This window comes from Colobus angolensis, unplaced genomic scaffold (genome assembly GCF_000951035.1).
Source record: "Colobus angolensis palliatus isolate OR3802 unplaced genomic scaffold, Cang.pa_1.0 Scaffold103, whole genome shotgun sequence".
Lineage (NCBI taxonomy): Eukaryota > Metazoa > Chordata > Mammalia > Primates > Cercopithecidae > Colobus > Colobus angolensis.
The window spans coordinates 6,471,574-6,494,182 of record NW_012111253.1 but is presented as its reverse complement, the minus strand read 5'-3'; the positions used below and the strand labels follow the sequence as shown (position 1 = coordinate 6,494,182).

The following is a 22,609-nucleotide window of genomic DNA, read 5'->3' as shown; positions in this document are numbered from 1 at the left end:
TCTGAAAGGGGGTCCAGGAATCTATGTTTCGTAAGTACTATATCTGATTCTGCCACATATTCTTAAGCAATTACAGATATAAGACGTAAGCAACTGTATTTGACATAGTAAGACCAGGCCAAAAATTGTCTCCAATTTGGGGAGTTATGGGATTATTTTTTCTTTGTGAGAAAAATTGATGTCCATTTATTAAATGTTTAAATAGGAACGAACCATAATCATAGTTGAAAATGTTGAAGATAATAGTCCTTGATCAAGAAAAAGGCAAAACTTAGTTTATCATGGAATTAGACATTATAAAGTGATAGTGCTATCAACTTGTAAAGCCTCAAATTAAATTTGCTTTTTTTTCTCAAACATGTTTGAGATTTTTTTTTGTTTTAATTTTTTTCGAGATAAAGTCTTGCTCTATCATGCAGACTAGAGTGCAGTGATGCGATCATAGCTCACTGCAGCCTTGACTTTCTGAGCTCAAGCAATCCTCCTGCCTCAGCCTCCCGAGTAGCTGGGAATACAGGCATATGCCATCATGCCTGGCTAATTTTTGTATTTCTTTTGCAGAGACAGGGTTTTGCCATGCTGCCCGGGCTGTTCTCCAACTCCTGGGCTCAAGCAGTCTGCCTGCCTCAGCCTCCGAAAGTGCTGGGATTACAGGAGTGAGCCACTGCACCCAGCCGGGTTTGAGATTTTATAAAAATATTGTTATGTATTCACTTAGGTTATTTAAACTTTCCTTGATAATTAATATTATGACACATCAGGTGATAATTAAATGTGTTTTTAAAGCGTTATGTATTTTTTTAATTGTGATAACAACACTTAACAGGAGCTCTACCCTCTCAACAAATTTTAAAGTGCACAATATAGTATTGTTGGCCGGGCACGGTGGCTCTAGCCTGTAATCCCAACACTTTGGGAGGCCGAGGCGGGCAGATCACAAGGTTAGGAGTTAGAGACCAGCCTGGCCAACATGGTGAAACCCTGTCTCTACTTAAAATACAAAAAAATTAGCCGGGCATGGTGGCACGTGCCTGTAATCCCAGCTACTCAGGAGGCTGAGGCAGGAGAATCGCTTGAACCCAGGAGGCAGAGGCTGCAGTGAGCCGAGATTGAGTCACTGCACTCCAGCCTGGGAGACAAAGCGAGACTCCGTCTCAAGAAAAAAAAAAAAGTAGTGCACAATACAGTATTGTTAATGAGAGACACAATGTTGTACAGCAGATCACCAGAACGTACACATCTTGCAAATGTTATGTAGTATGTGTTTCATGGTTTCACAGTTTTTTTGGTTTTGCACTTTGTTTGGGTTTAGGTGGTGGTTTTTTGTTGTTTTACTATTTTTATTGCATGCGTGCAGTGCAATTCATTTTTATAGGCTAGTCTGGAAACCTAATCACTATTTATAACATTATTTTTGTGGGAAAATATGATCCCAGTTACAACATTGACACTTCTTTAGAGATAGAAAGCATTCAGAAGATGGAGACTGCCCACATATATTTTACAGGGATTTGGGCAAACTTTTGTGGACCAGCCACAAATCACCAGTTCCCTAAAATGTTAATATAATGTTTTAAATAGAGCAGCATTTTACTAGTCTACTTATACTATTTATTTAATCTCTGATTTAGTAGTGCTTTCTTAATTAATACACCATTTCAAAAATTGTCCCTGCTCTATCTTCACATTGCTTTTGTTAGGCATTTTTATGTATGATGTGGCCCAAATATTTACAAGTCATAAAAATTTATCTTGCATCAGTATAAACAAATCTGACTGTAATCTGAAGAATGTTTATAGTCAGTATTTCAATTCTCAACTAGCATTGGTGTACAGAGTAGGTGAAGAAAAAAAAAGAACAAAACTGACAACAAAAATCCCCACCTATTTTAGAGAAGTTAGGAAATAGAAGTGTTCACACCAGCTGAGGTCATCTTTAACTTTTCACTTTTCAAAGCAGACTGTTGACTATGAAACGTTTTATTTGAGGTAGAAATTAATATTTTAATTGTATTTTCTAAACTACAGAGATTTTTCTCTAAAGAATTAAATGTGTGTTCTTCAGAAAGCTGAACTTTGGATCATTTAGGTTTGTGGAATTTTAGAAATATATTTAGGTTTGTAGAATTTTAGAAATATATTTAGTTTTTTTTTTTTTTTTTTTTTTTTTTTTTTGGAGATGGAGTCTTGCTCTGTTGCCCAGGCAGGAATGAATGCAAGCCTGGGAGTGCAATGGCGTGATCTCGGCTCACTGCAACCTCTACCCCTCAGGTTCAAATGATTCTCCTGCCTCAGCCTCCCGAGTAGTTGGAGTTACAGGCGCCCACCAACACGCCTGGCAAATTTTTTTGTATTTTTAGTAGAGACGGGGTTTCGCCATGTTGATCAGGCTGCTCTCGAACTCCTGACCTCAGGTGATCTGCCCACTTTGGCCTCCCAAAGTTCTGAGATTATAGGCATGAGCCATCGCGCCCAGTGTATATTTACTCTCTTTTCAGTGTCTTCTCCACCCTGAAGTTGCCGAGTCAAAAGAAAAAAAGTTTATGTCCTTGACTTCCTGCTGAAGGATACCACTGATCTGTTAATGAACAGCCCTAGTAAAACAACCATAAACCTTTGTGAGAACATTCCTTCCTAGAAGGAGTTCGGTTTGCCCTTTCCCAAGATTTAGGTTTCTGTGAAAATTCTTCCAGACGTGCCTTGGCCAGAAAGCATTCTTTCATTTTACTCCCTATAGACGTGCCTTGGCCAGAAAGCATTCTTTCATTTTACTCCGTATTCAAGCTATTGAAAGTTCCTTCTGTCAGAGGAAACAAACTCTGTGATTGAGGAAATATTGACGAATTTAAAATGACAAGGAAATTGCTACATTGACAGAATTTTGGTCCATCTATTCAAAGGCGATTTTTTGAAAAGATATGCATGAGACTCATATTCTGACAAGTTTCACGGAACAATTCAGAGGTTATTACCAAGAGGATCCCACTGAAATCATCAGCCTACCTTTTTAAAAGGAAAATATTGTTTAGTGAAATAATAAATACGAAGCTCTGAATTTTAGCAAAGAATTGTGAGTGTTTACTGGATTTCCTTCTTTGCTTTTTAGCTGTATGACAAAATAAACACAAAGTCTTCACCACAAATCAGGAATCCTCCAAGTGATGCAGTACAGAGAGCCAAAGAGGTAAGTGATGTATTTTATAGAAGTATTTGGCGTCATCATATTTGCTACCTTTATTGAAGACATTTCTGTTGCACATTAAGAGGCAGTTTCCTTGGAGTCACAATTTGACTCATTATATTCAGGTTTAGTATTTCTAAGTTTATTACTGAACATACAGAAAAGAAAAAAAGATCTCTGCAGCAATATTGCCTAGATTTCTAGTTCTGGTTCTGCAATGTAAACTTGAATACATTACCATCAATTTTACTTCTCTTTTTCTGTTTTTTAAAAAAGAAAGTTATTTTACAACACTTGGTGGAAATAGACATGCTATAAAAATTTGAGTTGCTTTTTGAAGGTGGTAATGTTTGAAAGTTAATTAAATTTCTGTAGCAATTAAATATACTGAGTTTAAAGAAGTCATTTTTGTAAATTATCAATGTATGTGGCTATATCTGTCACAAACTTTTAAAAACCTATTTATGATAGAAACACGACATTGTAGAAAGTTTGGAAAATAAAAATAGATCCATAATCTCATCACCCTAACACAGTAGTTTCCATTTTTATATATCGTTTTCCAGTCACTCTCTATTTGCATATAAATTTTTTATAGTTGTAATCAAAATGTGTCTTTTTTTAACCTACCATTATATAATAAGCATATTTCCATGTTTCTACTTGATCTTTACAAATATAACTTCTAATGACTGTAATATTTTTCTTTGCTGTTATTAAAGTATAATGTATTAGCAATTCTCCCATTGTTAGACACATAGGTTTTTGTGTTTTTTTTTCATTTTTTGATCATATCAGTCTTTGTACAAATAAACATTTTTCTTTTAGAAAAATTATGTCTTATAAAGTGAAATTACTAAGTGAAAGACTATGAAGGACACAGCCCCTTCCCTACCAGATTTTAGACACAAAGTCTGTACTGGAAGATGGTGTATGTTTACTGAGAAATGAGACCCATGCAGTGGAGGCCGCCCGGCCTGCCCACTTGGTCAGGACTAGCTTGGAGGAATTGTCTCTAACTTCGCCCCCGAGGGCTCGTAGAAGGGAATTAAGGTATCACTGATAGAGGCATGAATCACCACCCTGTCTTCACAATACACGGATAGAAGCAGAGACTCTGGGGACAATTCTTTGGCTCAACTCCTGTACAGTGAAAACCTGCTGGTTTTCCCTTAGCCCTGCTTATGTGGAAATACCACACCTCTGTATTTAAAAATAAACTAGGAGAGGAGCAAGGACCCAGAGAGAGTATGTGGTTTCGTCCTCTCATTTCACTAGTAGAGAAACTCAGAGCATAAAATACTCCAAGGATAATTGGTTTATCATCTTGAAACAATATGAATTAACAGCATAACCAGCACTCTAATGAACAGGGTATTTGGATAAGAAAGTTCTGTCATTTTTGCTTGTTTGTTTGTTCTTCCCTGAGGCAGTAGTTGAATAGCACAGAACATTCTAGTAATGATACTAAAATCTAAGGCTCAGGCCATGTGACCTCACAACATCTCCTCCTACCCCAGTAGGAAGGTTTTGTATGGTTTTCACAGGTTGAGGTGAGAGTCCTCCTGGATGGGTGGTGGTATGCTCCTGCCATCTCGTTGTGCTGAAGCAATCCTTGATTGGCTTGATGGTTGGAATTCAGTTGAGTGTAATGCAAATCTCTCTGAATCCAGCCATCTGCAGTTAGAATAGCAGCAGGTGTTTACTCAGAAAAAGAACAGAGGCTTTTTCATGGGTTCGTGTCCCATAAATAAACAGGTAAACTCCATCCTGGTGGTAAAGGAGAACTTTTGAAAACAATTTTATTTGAACACAACCATTTTTACCTGTGCAGAAAAATATTAATAACTAATTAGTGAAGAAAGTTTGAGTGGAAAGAAAAAATAAGGCTTTAAAAAATTGTTCTCTTAGGCTCCCTGGCATTTAACCCTAAGAGCCATTAGCAGAGGCATGGCTTTCTCTATGTGGGCAGATGACTATGGGGAATAACATTGATCTGGCAGGCATTTTTGCATTTTCTACGTTACTTAAAGAAAAATTACTTGTGTATTCTTAATTAAGTAGCATAATTAATTAGTACTGTTCTTGAAATCATTTTTATTTGTGCCAGTGTCATTTTGACATTTCTAAAGGGAACTGGCAGTGCTGTTAATATAAAAGAAAACTTCTTATTAACTTTTTGTCCATATTGATTTTTATGGTGAGTTTGGAAAAAGATATTCAGAGATATTCTTCCGTTAAGTTTCATAAATCTGTAATAAATATATGTTGCAGGCTTGTCATTTTGTTTTGTATTTTTCAATAACCTTTTAGGTTATAGTTGACAGACTATTAGAACAATTTGCTTTATTTTTATTACCATCAATACTGTTCTTCTATGTATTAATAACATTTGAATAAAATGAAAAGTTTTTCAAAATAATTGTTTTGCCTGCTATAAAAATCCATTCATAATTTTTAACTTAAAATAATTTAACATTATGTAAATCTTGTGTCATGTTTGTACTATTACATATCTTGTTTATTTTTTAGGTATTGGAAGAAATTTCATGTTATCCTGAGAATAACGACGCAAAGGAACTAAAGCGTATTTTAACACAACCTCATTTCATGGTAAGTAATAATTAAACTTCCATAGAACTGAAACCTCACTTTCAAAAGAAGTTTTTAAACTACCCTCATAAAATGTAGCCAGCTTCATCTCATGCATTTTTATCCATATTGTATGAGACTATTAAGATTACAATACCAGGTAATACCAAATATTTTAAGATTCTTTTGTTTACTTTGTGTCACAACCGTAAAGATACTCTTGGTGAAGTGGCTTTTCAGGGACTATACTCATCAGACAAGGGATTTTCTTTCTTATGGGATAGTCCTTTAGTCACTGGAACTGTTTATGTTACTTAAACCACAAAGAACTAAAATTAGAGACAGTTTTCAGTAATAAAGAATTGTCTGAATCTAGGTGATATATGGGAAGAACTACATCTCTTTTGACAATGCAAAATTGCTGCACTTTCTTGGTTCATTTCTACTATATAGAAAATGGGGATAACACCTGTATTTAGCCAAATATAAAGCTAAATAACTAAACAAAGCTCAAAATAGATAAGATACTTTTCTGTGGAAAAAGGTCCATGCTTATCTACCTAACTGCAATACAAAAACACAATTACAGATGGAAATTCATGTTGAATATACCATTTTAAAAGCATTAACCACATCAGTTTATGTGGAAAAATATGTGAAAAGTGGAAAATTTACCTCACCGCCCTTTGGGAGAAAATCTGACTTAAAAGCCTTGTTCTTATTACTACTATTGCAGATGATACTTTGAATTTTTATTTATGTATTTACTTTTGAGATAGAGTCTCACCCTGTCACCCAGGTGAAGTGCAGTGGCGCGATCTCAGCTCACTGCAGTCTCTGCCTCCCAGGTTCAAGCAGTTCTCCTGCCTAAGCCTCCCAAGTAGCTGAGATTGCAGGCATGTACCACGACACCTGGATAATTGTTATATTTTGAGTAGAGACGGGATTTTACCATGTTGGCCAGGTTGGTCTAGAACTCCTGACCTTACCTCCGACCTCAGCCTCCCAAAGTTCTGGGATTACAGGCATGAGCCACCATGCCTGGCCACAGGTGACACTTCTAAAATAATAGTAACAGTATAATATGTGTATCAAAGCAATTACCTGTGAGTTATTATATATATGCTGTTTTATGATAGTGTTTCTAAACCTTTAACCAAGTTATTGAAATAATTTTTTTTTCCTCAAAGTAACTACCTGGAAAGAAGCAATTACCATATTCATCCTTCCTAACTCTCCCACTCAAGCATTAAAGGCTGAATTCAAGTATAATCCCTGAGAGTATTTGACTTTATCCTATGATAACAGCACTGTCCAATGAATTACCATTAGGATACAGGTTCTAATGGCTGTGGATGAGTGCATTTTTACAACCTAGGTGCATAAACACAGAACTTCATTCAAATCTCACCTCTGTTGTCAAGATCTCTTGTAACCTCTCTACACTTCTCTTGGATTTTCTCTTCTCTAACTCTTTTCCACTTGTTTATATTCACCTGCATAACATTCTAATGCTTTCTGGCCTGCCAGAGCAGGTCCCTTCCTGGTGAATGAGCCAGGGCAATTTTTCTTTGTCCTTCCATATCCTGGCCCAATTTTGTTGTTCTCATTGAGCTTATGCTCTCATTTAGTCATTGTGATTATCTCTATTTCACAGAGCAAGAGAATAAAGAAACTATATGCTTTGTTAATAATCCTCAAATTTGATGAATCACAAATATCTACAGTAAAATTAACATTAATATTATCTTGTTCACTGTTTCATGCGTATGTGCTGTGTTTCCCCAGATTATAATTCATTCCCTTTTAAACAGCAAGTCTTCTATAGTAGGGGTCTCCAACCCCTGGGCCACTACCAGTACCCATCCGTGGCCTGTTAGGAACCAGGCCGCACAACAGGAGGTGAGCAGCAGGCCAGTAAGCATTACCACCTGTGTCCTCCTCCTGTCAGATCAGCCTAGGCGTTAGATTCTCATAGAAGCGGGAACCCTATAGTGAACTGTGCATGCGAGGAATCTAGGTCGCATACTCCTTATGAGAATCTAATGCCTGATGATCTGAGATAGAACAGTTTCATCCCAAAACCATCCCCTGACCTCTGTCTCCCACTCCCACCCACCCTGCCACCATCCGTGGAAAAATTATCTTCCACAAAATGGGTCCCTGGTGCCAAAAAGGTTGGGGACCTCTGTTCTATAGTATAAAAGTGGTTAAAGCTGTGAATTCAGATGACCTGGGGTTGAACTCCATCCTTGCCACCTTAACTTTATGAACTCTGACTCGTGGAGTCAGAATAAGAATTAAGTAGCTGATAAATCTACTGCGCGTAGCACAATGCTTGACATATGCTTAATGCCTAATAGATGTTATCTAATACCTATTATTAGTTGCTCCATAATATCTATCATTTATAGGGCATGTAGTAAGTTATCAGTAAAACCTTGAATAGATTAGGAACCTGCCCATTTTCAGATAGGTTAGCCTCTCCTTGGCTGACTGCTCTGTGCAGTGTTCCATAGCTGGAAACAGATATATAATAAATTTTGGACCAGGCACAGTGGCTCATGCCTGTAATCCCAGCATTTTGGAAGGCCAAGGCAGGAGGATTGCTTGAACCCAAGAGTTAAAGACCAGCCTGGGCAACGTAGGGAGACCCCATCTCTACAAAAAATTAAAAATAAACTAGCCAGACATGGTGGCACATGCCTGTAGTCCCAGCTACTTAGGAGGCTGAGGTGGGAGGATCACATGAGCCTGGGAGGTCAGGGCTGAAGTGAGCCATGATGGCATCACTGCACTTCAGCCTGGGCAACAGAGCGAGACCCTGTCTCAAAAAATAAAAAATAAAAAATAAAAAATGTCAGGCACTGTGAGTCATGCTTATAATCCCAGCGCTTTGGGAGGCTGAGGAATGAGAGTCATTTGAGGTCAGGAGTTCGAGACCAGCCTGGCCAACATGGTGAAATCTGTCTCTACTAAAAATACAAAAATTAGCCAGGCATGATGATGGGCACCTGTAGTCCCAGCTACTCAGGAGACTGAGGCAGGAGAATCTCTTGAACGCAGGAGGCAGAGGTTGCGGTGAACTGGGATCGCACCACTGCACTCCAGCCTGGGAGACAGAGTGAGACTCCATCTAAATAAAAAATAAAAATAAATAAAAGCCTTCTAGGCCATTGTAGGGAGTCTACAGTTTTCTCCTGATTGCAATAGGATGACACTAAGTGATGGCACACAGGAAAATATCTGATCTGTGCTTTGCTGGAGCTGAAGTGTAGAAAACGGACTGTAGCGGGGATAAAGGTTTAGGGAGACCAATCGGAAGGCTGTTGTGAGAGGTGGTAGAGGCTTGGAGAAAGGTGAGGATGGTAGAACATGGGCAGATGGGGTTTCTCTGTCGGAGATGGTTACATACAAGAGGACTTGCTTGTGGTTGGGATGTAACCTAGTGTGATTAAACCCATTTCACAATTCAGAGAGGAAATTGTGCCCTAACAAGGTAAAGAGACTTGCTTAAGGTCACTCACCTAGTCAGTGGCCTCAATGAGGTTCAAGCCAGATCTCGCTGGCGCCAAAGCCCATGCTCTTAAAAGTCAGTTGATTTATAATGCTAATCAGTTTTCTAATAAATTTAAGTTGAGCTCATTGGTCATTCCCAAATAAGCTTATGTGTGGATAATATCTTACGTGGGAAATGTAATTCTGAGATATATATATATATATGCTATGTTAAATGAGCTTTTAAATGCTGAGGCTTTCTATCTTATAAGCATTTTTTAAATCATAGTTTCAAAATCTTGGTATTTTTAAAGAAATATTAATAGCTAAGGGGAATTATGTTAATACTTATACTTTTTTTATTATGCCAAGGTTTGGGAGTTATTCTTGGCATATTTATAATTTCAGACTTATTTGCTCAGTCATCTGAATTTTTCTTTGCTTTCTGATTATTATAACATAAGGATTTAATGTTGAATTGCCCAACACTGAAAATGCAGCTACTTGTAAATATTTACAGTAACTAAAGGGAGAGGAAATAAGGGTAAATTTAAACAACTTTAAAACTCTGTGTTGTTTTTGTTTTTGTTTTTTAAGAGACAGGGTCTTGCTCTATTGCCCAGACAGGAGTGCAGTGACACCTTCTTAGCTCACTGTAGCCTTCAGCTCCTGGGCAGCCTCCCAAGTAGCCTCCTGCCTCAGCCTCCCAAGTAGCTGGGACTACAGGCATGCACCACCATGCCTGTCTACTTTTTTTTATTTTTTGTAGAGACTGGGGTCTCGCTTTGTTGCCCAGACTAGTCTTGAACTCCTGAGCTCAAACAGTCATCCTTCCTTGGCCTCCCAAAATGTTGGGATTACAGGCATGAGCTACCACACCTGGCCTAAAATCTGTATCTTTAGAGGTCATCATAAAAGAATATTATCTCACTGATTCCTTTTTTAGTTATTCCATTTGAAAGGCTGACTTTTTAAAAAGAACATTCCCTTTGCTTGTTGCAGTTGTAAAATATGAAACATTAAATAGTCAGATTTTTTCACTCTAGTCTGATGTTGTTAGTTGTCTTATACATATCCTTACTATAGTACAAAAAGTAAAAGTGTTTTTTCCTATTACGTGATTGTTACGTATTTAAAACTGACGGCTATTTCAGCTTAGTAACAACTGCTCACTCATACGTCTTAACATATTTGAAGAAAAATGTTCAAATTTTGGTTTCTCTATTTTTTATGTTACATACTCTTTTAAGCTTTTAAAAAGATAGTCTGTAAGTGGCCCCCTTTTTCTGTTTGGATATGAATTAGAACTTTAGGTTAAGTTTCATTTTATGGTAGCAATCATTTACAGTGCCAAATTGTGGTTAATATTGAGTATGACCTTATTTGGCGACATCATTTGAGCATTTTTCTTTTAAAGTCCAGTTTGGGTATTATTTTATTATTGTGGGCTTATTCTTCCTTGTAAATAATGCATTAAATACAAATGTTTGCTTATATAATTTAAAAGAATGAGTAGAGGTCTGTAATCCCAGCACTTTGGGAGACTGGAGTGGGTGAATTGCATGAGCTCAGGAGTTCAAGATCAGCCTGGGCAACATGGCAAAACCCCGTATCTACAAAAAATATAACAATTATCTGGGTGCGGTAGCACATGGCTGTGGTCCCAGCTACTCGGGAGGCTGAGGTGGGAGGTTCACTTGAGCCCAAGAGGTCAAGGCTGCAGTGATATGACAAACATAATTTTAGCAAATGAAATGTTCCAGTTTTTATGTTACCGAGTTTTGCTTTTTGTCCTAAATCTTAGTTTCTTAACGTGACCACAATTAAATCAGAAAAAGAGGGATTTGCCCACATAGCACAGCCTCTATACTTGGGCTCAGGAGTACCAGTACAGGGTACAGTCAGGGTACTGGTGAGGAAGCCAAGGTCCCCAGGGCCATCATGGAGCCCTACTTTCTTTTTTTTTTTGGAGATGGAGTCTCGCTCTGTCACCCAGGCTGGAGTGCAGTGGCTGGATCTCAGCTCACTGCAAGCTCCGCCTCCCGGGTTATTCTCATTCTCCTGCCTCGGCCTCCGGAGTAGCTGGGACTACAGGCGCCCGCCACCTCGCCCGGCTAGTTTTTTGTATTTTTTAGTAGAGACGGGGTTTCACCGTGTTAGCCAGGATGGTCTCGATCTCCTGACCTCATGATCCGCCCGTCTCGGCCTCCCAAAGTGCTGGGATTACAGACTTGAGCCACCGCGCCCAGCCTGGAGCCCTACTTTCAAACTATGTATTGCTTAGTGCCCCTTGGTGCTCCTCACCCAAATCCCAGTTTAGACCAGTCTTCTGAGATTGTGAAAATATCTGCCATTTCCATTAGAAACCCAACTGTGTATAATAGTCAAGGCATATTCTTTACTGGTGACAAATCAGCATTATCTTCTTTATGATTTTACCAGATTGTTAACCTTTTTTTTGCCTCGTATGCATGCCTTTAAAATTAAAATAGCCAAGTCATGACTTTTTTAAGCCTTTTAATAAAATAACTTAATTTCAGATGCTATGAGTTATATTTTTAAAGCAATTTTAATTGCATTTCATTATCTGCAGATATCTCATTACCACACAGATCACAAATTAAAATAGAACCAAATTTATAGTTAGCACACAAGAAAATATAATCTGTGTAAAGCTCCAGACATTCTGATAGCTATAGATTCTCTTTGAAATAGAAATGCTCAAATATTTATGCTTATTAAAAAGGGTTTATTATGATGGCACAAAAGGTGTGGTCAGTAGGACATGCTTTTTTAGGGAAACAAGGGACATTTTATTGTCGAAGTTCACCAAGCTGACAAATAGAGATGTCAGTACAAAGAAATCACTTTCTCTTTGTTAATAGGCTTTGCAAAAAGAAGTCATAATAATAACTCTCAACTTATTTTTTATTTAAACAAGTGCTCCAAAAAATATAATGAACAAAACAATTGAACATGTTTAGAGTTTGAGTTCCATATCATATGTGATATTTTGGAAGATTACATTTTTAAGGTACATCTGTATATATATTTTTTCTTTTTCTAAATCATATGCTATAAATTATTTTCATCCTTTGAGTTATATAAAAGTGTCATTGTAAATGCTTTGATGAAAGATATTTGCTCAATACTCCAATTATTGCACCATTTCTTTTTAAATTTGTTTCAATTCCAAGCCCCAGCACAAATTTGCCAACTCTATTTATAGATGATTCTTTTGGCTAAATTATTTGAAATTGTACCGTCTGCTTTCATTTGAACAAGTTAGTTGATAACACTTCTGACCCAGATAGTCATTAAACACATCTCTTCATTAATTCACTCATTTATTCACTCATGTTTTAAAAAATCTATTTATCATGATTATTTGTCACAAAGAAATGGAGGAATAGTTGTCTGTCGATATTACACACTTTATGTTCTCTTTAGATGAGTGATACCTTTGAGAGGAAAAAAATGAGATATGTTTATATAATAAATTTGTCAGCCCCATGTCTACAAAAAAAACTTTTAAGAATTAGCCGGGTGTGGTGGCATGCACCTGTGGTCCCAGCTACACAGAACGCTGCAGAGGAAGGACCGCTTGAGCCCAGGAGATGAAGCCTGCAGTGAGCTGAGATCTCACCACTGCACTCCACCCTGGGTGACAGAGTGAGATCCTGTCTCAAAATAAATAAATAACTAAAAATAAATTTCTGCTCAAATAGTAATGTTATTAATATTTTTTTTCTTCGTAAAACACTAGGCCTTACTTCAGACTCACGACGTAGTGGCACATGAAGTTTACAGTGATGAAGCATTGAGGGTCACACCTCCTCCCACCTCTCCCTATTTAAATGGTGATTCTCCAGAAAGTGCTAACGGAGACATGGATATGGAGAATGTGACCAGAGTTCGGCTGGTACAGTTCCAAAAGAACACAGATGAACCAATGGTAAGTAGGAAAAGAAAGTTTTCAATGCTCTCATAAAATCCCAGCATGAGTTAGATCAGCTAACTTCAACCCATGCTACTAGGAGTTGGGGAGGGAAGGAAGACATGAATAGTTTTAAAGAAATGTTTCCAGATCTTCAGTTCCCGCCTGCCCTTCTTTTCTAGAATTGTTCTGCCTGACACTATGTCTTAGGCATGCTGATTCTCTTTCTCACCTCTCCTTTCACAATTGCCCCTCAACCGAAAAAAGGGGAACATACTGTAACATTCCTCCAGAGTGTAAAAATCTCTGGGGCAGCAAAGAAAGGGACAATTTGACATATTTGTATTGGTATTGAGAAAGTGAATGTCTAGTAACATTGTAAAAATCATCCTTTTATAAATCTTACAGTTTTCAGATCTTTTGCCTTCAACAAAATTAGATGAAGATTAATTCATGGGGCATTCAAAGAATTGAGTAACATTGCTGAAATGAAATTTCTTCCATTCCCACCTACCCACTTAATATGAATCAGTTTACTCAGTGCTTGGGAGTAGAGCTGGAATCGAATTGATGCTGAACCTTGCCTCATCATTCTCATAGAATTCTCGTAGACTGAGAAGATCAAGAAAAGGCTCCTTGATGTTAACTGAACAGAGCAAGGGGAGTGAGGGGAAGCAGGGGGATACCATTCAGGCAAACCAGATAGCACATGTGTAAACCTGGTAAAGGCTCTTATCATAGTTTCCCAATGGAAAGAAGGCACCATGGCTGAACTGCAGACAGCAAGGTGAGTAGCTGGAACAGAATCCTACAAATGTTGGAACACATGTTAAGGGTTCTGTTCATTATCTTAAAAACAATGGGAGGCTATTGAAGACTTTCAAGCAGGGGGATAATATCAGATTTTCGTTTTAAACATATCACTCTAAAGAATGGATGAGAGGGGTCAAGAGTGGATGTACAGAAACCAGTTAAGAGGCTGTTACTGCAGTAGCGCAGGGCAGATATGATGGAACTCTGAACTTGAGGGATGGATGTCAAGATGGAAAGAAGTGAACACATTTAAGAAATAATGAAAGAGTAAGTAAAATCAGTAAGCCTTAACAATGGATTGACAATGGGACTGAGGGAGAAGCAAGGATCAAGGACAGCCCTTAAACAAATTACCTACTTCTAAAAGTTGCCTTTTAGATTAAGGGAAAAGTTATAAAGCAGTGATTCTATGACCACGATTTTTGGAGAGCCCTCAGCTTAGACATTTCTTGTCCTAATTCTCATTTAGTAATCTTTGCCAATTATACAGTATTATCTTGCAGCACATGGAGGGCATGCAGATCACCTCACCCCTTCTGGTACTATCCAGGCAACTCTTTGGCTTAAGAGAGCATAGGCTACAGCAGGTTTTGGGTGTCTTGGGCAAATCACTTCATGTCAGTGGGCCTCAGCTGGCTCATCTCTAAAAGCATAGTTGACTAAATGAATGATCCCCCAAGATCCCACCTAGCTCTGAAAGTCTCTGTTTCAAAAAAAAAAAAAAGAAAAGAAAAGGAAAGAAACATAGACTGAATAAAAGCATAAAACTACATCCCTGAGTTACTTTTCAGAAAGCATAAAATGGTCTTGAGTCTCCCCTAAAAGTCTCCTTCCAAAAGCTCTTCTGCCTTTAGTGATCCCAGTGAAGATGTATATTTCTTCTCCTTTTGATGGGTTTCCATGAAAACAGGAATTATTTTATGTGAAATATAAAATATATATTTTCAATAATAGAGTATAAATCTCTAATACACTTAATACAACTTTATTTGCTTTCTTAGTTGTCTTATTCAAAGCATTATGTTACTGTGCAGGATATTCCTATGTGATCTATTTTGTTTTTCAGACCCTCTACAATGTGTCCATTCCCCAAGGGTGATATACTCCTGTTACACACCTCTGTTTTCCCATTTGTAGCATCATACTCATAATTATTTTTTTTATTGATTGGGATTCCCATAGTTGCAAGTGACAAAAACCAAGCTTGAACTAGCTTACAAAATCGTGGAAAGGCTTATATAAACAGGGAAAAGCCAGGAGTATAACCTTCCTAGTATCCCCCCTCAAGCTGGTAGGTTCAGGAGTAGGCACCTAACCCACGCTATGCCAATCCCTTCCCTAGAATTTGTTAACTTGGGAACAGAGAGAACATGAATCAGCTCCTCTCTACAGAGAAATATTTGGGACCTACAGAATAGTAAATGTTAACTACAGTTGGTTTGGGGTGAACTTCCCCTGGCCATGAAAGACCCTTTTTGTCTCATTTGCTGCTGTACCTAGCAAAGTGCCTGCCTCATAGTAAGTTCACGTTAATGTTAGTTGAATGAATACATAAATCTATTAGTTTCAAGGGTGGAACCTCTATTGTACTATCATTTCCCTTATGAAATTAGATTTGACTTACACACTAATTTACAGCATTTTTCCAGGAACACTTCTCTTAGTAGCCATACAAGCTGATGGAATGTACAAGTTGGAAATGAAACTTGAATATTACAATTGAATTTTAGGACTGGAAACATTTTGATAAACCAATTTTTCACATTGCTCGCCTACCACTTCTGAAAACTGCAAAATAGGAACCATGCAAAGTTATAGTTTGTGGAATGGTACAAATTAAGTTTAGAGTATAAAGTCTCAGATATTTTTATCAAGCTTTCCAACAGTGTTATTCTCTAATGAAAAATAAAAGACACAGTCTCTACCCTTAACTGTCTCAAATTCAAGGCCACTTTCCAGCAAGGGAGCCTGTTAAAAAGTACAGATTTCTCGGCTGCATTCCAGGCCTCCTGAGCTTACATCTAAAGAGTGGGTTTAAGAGTCAGCATTATTTAAAATTTCCCTGTGTGATTCTTAAGATTAACCAGATCTAGTGCAAAAAATATGTTTATGAATGCTTGTTTTTTTTTTAATAGTGGATTATCAGAAAACAAAAAGTGATCTACTCTGTAGAATAGTATTCTGGCATTAAATGTGACTGTAGAACTTTCATTTGTGGCCAAGATAGAGTAACTGGGACCAGATTTATCCTCTGATTTGAAACAACCCAACATATAAAAAACAAAATCTCATGAAAGAACAGTTTTCAAGACAGTAGACATCAGGCAACTAAGGACAGTGATCTCTTATGAGACAGGAAACAAGGTGACCCATATGAATGCCCCACCATGCTGCCTTTAGAGAGTTTCCAGGCCATAGCACAGGGAGGGGAACTAAGGCAGAGTAGGCAGACTCCCTGAATTGAGGGGATAGAGCTGTGAGTCTGGGGAGACCAAAGCAACTAGAGTTCATAGGACAGAGTACTGAAGAGGAGAGAGCTGCACACAGAGAGAACCTCAGATCTGTAGAGGATCTCCCTCAAGTATTCAGCAGAGTATCGATCATTGCATGTCTAATAGGAAACTCCCCAACACTCTCCACTTTGAATGGAGGAAAAAAACATCCAAAAGGATTGGAAGGAACAGCACCTGACACTACCTGTTCCCACCAGTCAGACTAGAAAAATTTCTAATTCATGGCGCATTGTGTAGAGTGCTCAGGGAAATCTTATCTCTGTCATGAGAGGTAATTAGCCACAAACTGACAACTGCTCCAAACCTGCCTAATGGATCATGAAAGCAAGACCTAAAGGATCAAACTATGTCCGAGTAACTGATCTAAGTCTCAGAACAAAACACAAGAATATTTTTAGGAATACAAAAACATCAAGTATGCAACAAATTTACAATGTCTGACATCTAATCAAAGATTACTAGGCATGTAAAAAGACCAGAAAGTGTGACCTGTAATAATGGAGAATAATCAATCAAAAATGACATAGAACTGATAGATAATAGAATTAGCAGGAAAATACACTATGGGATTAATGGCAAATTAGACATTTCAGAAGAGATTAGTGAACTCGAAGACAGAGCAATAAAAACTATCCAAAAGGAAATACAGCAAGAAAAAGAATTTTTAAAGATTAAAAGAGCATGGCTGAGCTGTGGGACAACTTCAGTCAGCCTCATACATGGTTAATTGGAGTTCATGAAGAACAGAGAGAGGAAAAGAAAGAAGAAATGTTTGAAGAAATAATGACTGAAAACATTCCAAACTTGATGAAAACTATAAACCCACAGATCCAAACACCATGGTAAACCCCAAGCACAAGAAACATGAAGAAAACAATACCAAGGTGCATCATAATCAGACTGCTTAGAACCTATGACAAAGAGAAAATCTGAGAAACAGAGCAAAAAAAGAAAGAAAGAAAAGAAATTGGGAGACTGAGGTAGGAGAATCCCTTGAGGCTGGTAGGCAGAGGTTGGAGTGAGCCAAGACATTGTGCCACCGCACTCCAGCCTGGGCGACAGAGCGAGACTCCATCTCAAAAAAAAAGAAAAAAGAAACAAATTTTACACAAAGAGGAACAAACATAAGGATGACATCAGTGTCTTATCAGAAGCAGTACAAACAAGAACAGTGTCATAAAGTACTAAAAACAAACATTTCTCCACTTAGAATTCTAAACCAAGCAAAGGTATCTTTCAAGAACAAAGGCAAAATAAAAATGTCGTCAGACATACCAAAGCTGAAAGAATTCAGCCGACCCACACTGGAAGACCCACAGTATATTTAGGACATTCTTCAGGCAGAAGGAAAATGATAACAGATTAAAATCTGAGTCTACAAAAAGGGAATAAAGAGCACTGGAAATGATAGCTACGTGGGTAAATCTATAAGTTCTTTTTCTTATTACTTCAATCTCTTATAATTGGCAATTTAAACAAAAACAGCAATGTGTTTTAGAGTTTATAGTATATGGAAAAATAAAATATATGACAACAGTAGCACAAAGGTCAGGAAGAAAGACATAGAAGTACTATATACTATTGTAAGGCTCTTATACTATATGTGAAGTGGTATAATATCACTTGAAAGTACACTGACAAGTTGAAGATAGATGCTATAAACCCTAATGCAACCACTAAAACAACAAAATGAAGAGTTGTGAGAGAAAACACAAGAGAGAAAGCAGAATAAAAAATAATACAAAGAAGGGCAGAAAAAGATGAACATACAACAGGTGGAACAAATAGAAGTCAAATAGCAAGAATATATATTTATACCAGACTGTATCAATCATCATGTTCTACTTGTAAAACATGCACTTTATACACAAAGAATAGTTTCAAAGTAAAAAGGTAGAAGCCAGGTTTGGTGGTGCATGCCTGTAGTTCCAGCTACTTGGGAGGCTGAGACAGGAGGATCACCTGAGCCCAGGAGTTCGAGGATGCAGTAGGCTACGATCGCACCACTGTGCTCCAGTCTGGGTGACAATGTGAGACTTCATCTCTTAAAAAACAAACAAAAAAAAAGTAAGAAGATAGAAAAAGATATGCTATGATAACATTAATCAAAAGGAAGCTGGAGTAGCTTTATTGATATCAAAGTATATTCTCAGACCACACTAGGATTAAATTAGACATGAATAACAGAGAGAAATCGCCAATTACTTGAAAACTAAATAGCACAATTCTAAGTAACCCATGGACTAAAGAGGAAATCAAAAGGGAAATTAAAAAGCATTTTGTAATGAATTAAAATGAACCACAGTATATCAGAATTTGCAGGATACCCCTAAAGCAGTACTTAGGGAGAAATATGTACCATTAAACACCTATATTAGAAAAGCAGAAACATCTCAAATCAATGACTTCAGCTTATACCTTAAAAGTAACTAGGGCAAAAAGGAGTAAATTAAACCCAAAATGAGTAGAAGAGAAGAAATAATAAAGATCAAAGTGCAAATTAATGAAATAGAAAACAGAAAGCAATAGAGTATCAATAAAACAAAAATACTTTTTCTTTGGAAGGATCAGACTGATCAGGAAAAATGACTATACAATCGGGGGCAGAAAACATGAATTACCAATATCAGGCATGAGAGAAGGGGCATCAGTACAGAGTCTACAGATACAAAAAAGATGATAAGGAAATAAACAGATTTGTGCCAATGAATTCAACAACTTAGATAAAATGGAAAAATTCCCTGGGAGACAGAAACTACTACAGCTCATTTAAGAAGGAATAAACTGAATTGCCCAATACTATTTGAAAATTGAATTTGTAGTTGAAAACTATTCCTCAAAGAAAACTCCAGGTCAAGATAGCTTCACTGATAAATTCTATCAAACATACAATAGAGAAATAATACCAATTCTATACAAACTCTTTCCAAAACATTGAAAAAGAAGGAATTTTTCCCGGCTCATTCTAAAAAGCCAGCATTACCCTGATACCAAAACCAGATAAGACATTACAAAGAAAGAAAACTATAGACTAGTATCCCTCATGAATGTAGATGTAAAAATTCTAAACAAAATCTTAGCAAAGCAAATCCAACAATAAATGAAAAGGTTAATATGTGCTCACTTCAGCAGCACATATTCTAAAATATAAACAGTAAAGAAAATATTATTATGGCCTCTGTATAAGGATGACATACAAATGCATGAAGTGTTCCAGATCTTAAAAATATATATGTTATGATCAAATGGTTATTAACCCAGGAATACAGCTTCACTTATAATAGCCCAAACCAGAAAACAATTCAGTGGGTGAATAGATAAACTGATACGTCCATACAATGGAATACCACTCAGCAAGAATAAAGAACAAACTACTGATACATGCAACAGCATGGTGGAATCTCAAAATAATTATGCTGAGAGAAAAAAGCAACAAAAAAGAGTTCATAATGTATGATTTCATTTATGTACAGTGCAAACAAATCTGTAGTCAGCAAAAGTTGACTGTATCAGCATGTGACTGGTGGACAACTATATTATCAGCTTTTTGATTGTCATATTAGTAGTTGCTTAGGGATGTGGTGGGGAGGGTATGGAGGGATGGGAGAATATTATCAACAAGCATGAGGAAGCTTTTGGGAATGATAGATATATCACTATCCTGATTGTGGCCATAGTTTCATACATATGTCAAACTTATCAAATTGTACACTTTAAATATGTGTATGTCAATAATGTATCAATAAAAACTGTTTTTAAAAATAAAAGGCAACATTAAAAATAGAGCAACAGGGAAAATAATCATAATTAGAAGATTTAAAAGCACTATCGGCCAGGCATGGTGACTCACACCTGTAATACCAGCACTTTGGGAGGCCAAAGCAGGTGGATCACTTGAGGTCAGCAGTTTGAAACCAGCCTGGCCAACATAGTGAACCATCTCTTTCCTTACCCTCATCTCTACTAAAAATACAAAAACTAGCTTGGCATGGTGGCAGGCACCTTTAATCCCAGCTACTCAGGAGGCTGAAGCAGAAGAATCATTTGAACCCTGGAGGTGGAGGTAGCAGTAAGCTGCAGTCGTGCCACTGCGCGTGACAGAATGAGACTCTGTCTCAAAAAAAAAGAAAAGAAAATAGTGTGTTAAAAGCATTATATAAAATGTATGTATTCTATTATAGCCTACCGCAAAATCATAAATATTAAGAGAAGTACTATCGTAGTAATTCTACTTTTACTGACCTTTTTATTTATTTATTTTTTTTTTTTTTTACAGGGAATCACTTTAAAAATGAATGAACTAAATCATTGTATTGTTGCAAGAATTATGCATGGGGGCATGATTCACAGGCAAGGTAAGTTTCATATCTATTTCTTTCTTTGCCTTCCTTAATTTTTTTTCCCTGTAGCCTAGTGAAGAAAATGTTTTTGTTTGTTTGGTTTGTTTTTGAGATGGGGGTCTCACTATGTTGCCCAGACTGACCTTGAGCTCCTAAGTGCAAGCAGTCCTCCCATCTCAGCTTTCCGCAGGTGCATGTCATCACACCCAGCTAAGAAAGTATAAAGGATACATATAAAGGATCTTTTAAAATCATCTTTGATTTTAATCATTATTGGCCTCCATTGTTTCTTATTTATCTGCACATGCTCCAGCATGTAGATAATGAAGGGACAGTATATTAGAGTTCTGTTAGCCGGAGCATCTCTGTATCACTGTTAGATTACAACTTATGGGGACCACGGGAGATAAAGCAAATCAAGATGTAGGAGAGACATCTGTTCTAGAGTACAAGATATATGTAAATAAATAACCATTTAAGAACTGTTATTTCATTCATTTAGGAATTAGATATGCTATTTATAAATTAGGACATCATAGAGTTAAATAATATAAAAATTAAATGGTAAGAGATGTCAAATCAATGATTAAATTATTAATACCTGCCATAGTGAGTGCAGTCATTCTGTAGAGAGAATTCACTAAGAACTGGAATAGACAAAGAATGATGTGGGTTTTTTTCTTTCGGAGACAAAGTCTGGCTCAGTCACCCAGGCTGTGCAATGGCACAATCTTGGCCCACTGGAACCTCTCCTCCCGGGCTCAAGCAATCCTCCTACCTCAACCTCCTGAGTAGCTGGGACCACAGGCGCACACCACCATGCCCGGCTAACTTTTGATATTTTTGTAGAAATGGGGTTTTACCATGTTGCCCAGTCTGGTCTCCAATTCTTGAACCCAAGCAATCCACCTGCCTCCTCCCAAAGTGCTGGGATTATAGGCATGAGCTACCCTGCCCAGCTCGAACAATGATTGTTTAAGAAGGTGCATCTTCAGTTAACTCTCAAGGATGGGCAGGGTTTGGACGTGTGGATTTAGGCTTTTCTTTGAAAGGACTGAGTTATATGTACTAGTATTTAGAGAATGTTCCAAAAATGATTCTTCTGGCAGACACTCTGTCTTTGAGATAGGGTTATTTTTGTACTTAACACCTCTTTCCTTACCCCCGGAGAGCAAGAAGTAACACTCTAAGCATTTTAGTGCCTTATTCTCCTCTTGAGGATAACAGGAGACCACTGTGTACGCAACATGATGTCTGGCATCATTGCTGCTTTCGGAGGAATCTTTATAGGCATAGAGAGTGTACAGCACTCCCACAGGAGGATATGTGATTTTAGATTCCAGTATGTATTTTTTGTTTGCTATTTTTAATAATTTTTTATATGTTCAGTAAAACCACGGCATCATTATTTCTTTTTTTCTTTTCTTTTCTTTTTTGCTTTTTATTATACTTTAAGTTCTGGGGTACATGTGTACAACATGCAGGTTTGATACATAGGTATACATGTGCCATGTTGGTTTGCTGCACCCATGAACTCATCATTTACATTAGGTATTTTTCCTAATGCTATCCCTCCCCCAGTCCCCCACCCCGCAACAGACCCCGATGTGTGATGTTCCCCACCCTGTGTCCAAGTGATTTCATTGTTCAGTTCCCACCTATGAGTGAGAACATGCGGTGTTTGGTTTTCTGTCCTTGTGATAGTTGGCTGAGATTGATGGTTTCCAGCTTCATC

General features: G+C 37.4%; 1 protein-coding gene across 4 annotated transcripts in view; it reads left to right on the top strand.

The window, feature by feature from the left end:
- Positions 1 to 22,609, top strand: part of CASK (calcium/calmodulin-dependent serine protein kinase (MAGUK family)) — a 428,292-nt gene that overhangs the window by 355,944 nt on the left and 49,739 nt on the right. For all 4 annotated transcript variants that reach the window (XM_011942514.1, XM_011942504.1, XM_011942497.1 and 1 more), the window contains 4 exons: positions 3,107 to 3,184; positions 5,714 to 5,794; positions 13,038 to 13,226; positions 20,811 to 20,889. In XM_011942514.1, coding sequence (XP_011797904.1) covers positions 3,107 to 3,184; positions 5,714 to 5,794; positions 13,038 to 13,226; positions 20,811 to 20,889 — 427 coding nt within the window. The remainder of the gene's footprint in view (positions 1 to 3,106; positions 3,185 to 5,713; positions 5,795 to 13,037; positions 13,227 to 20,810; positions 20,890 to 22,609) is intronic.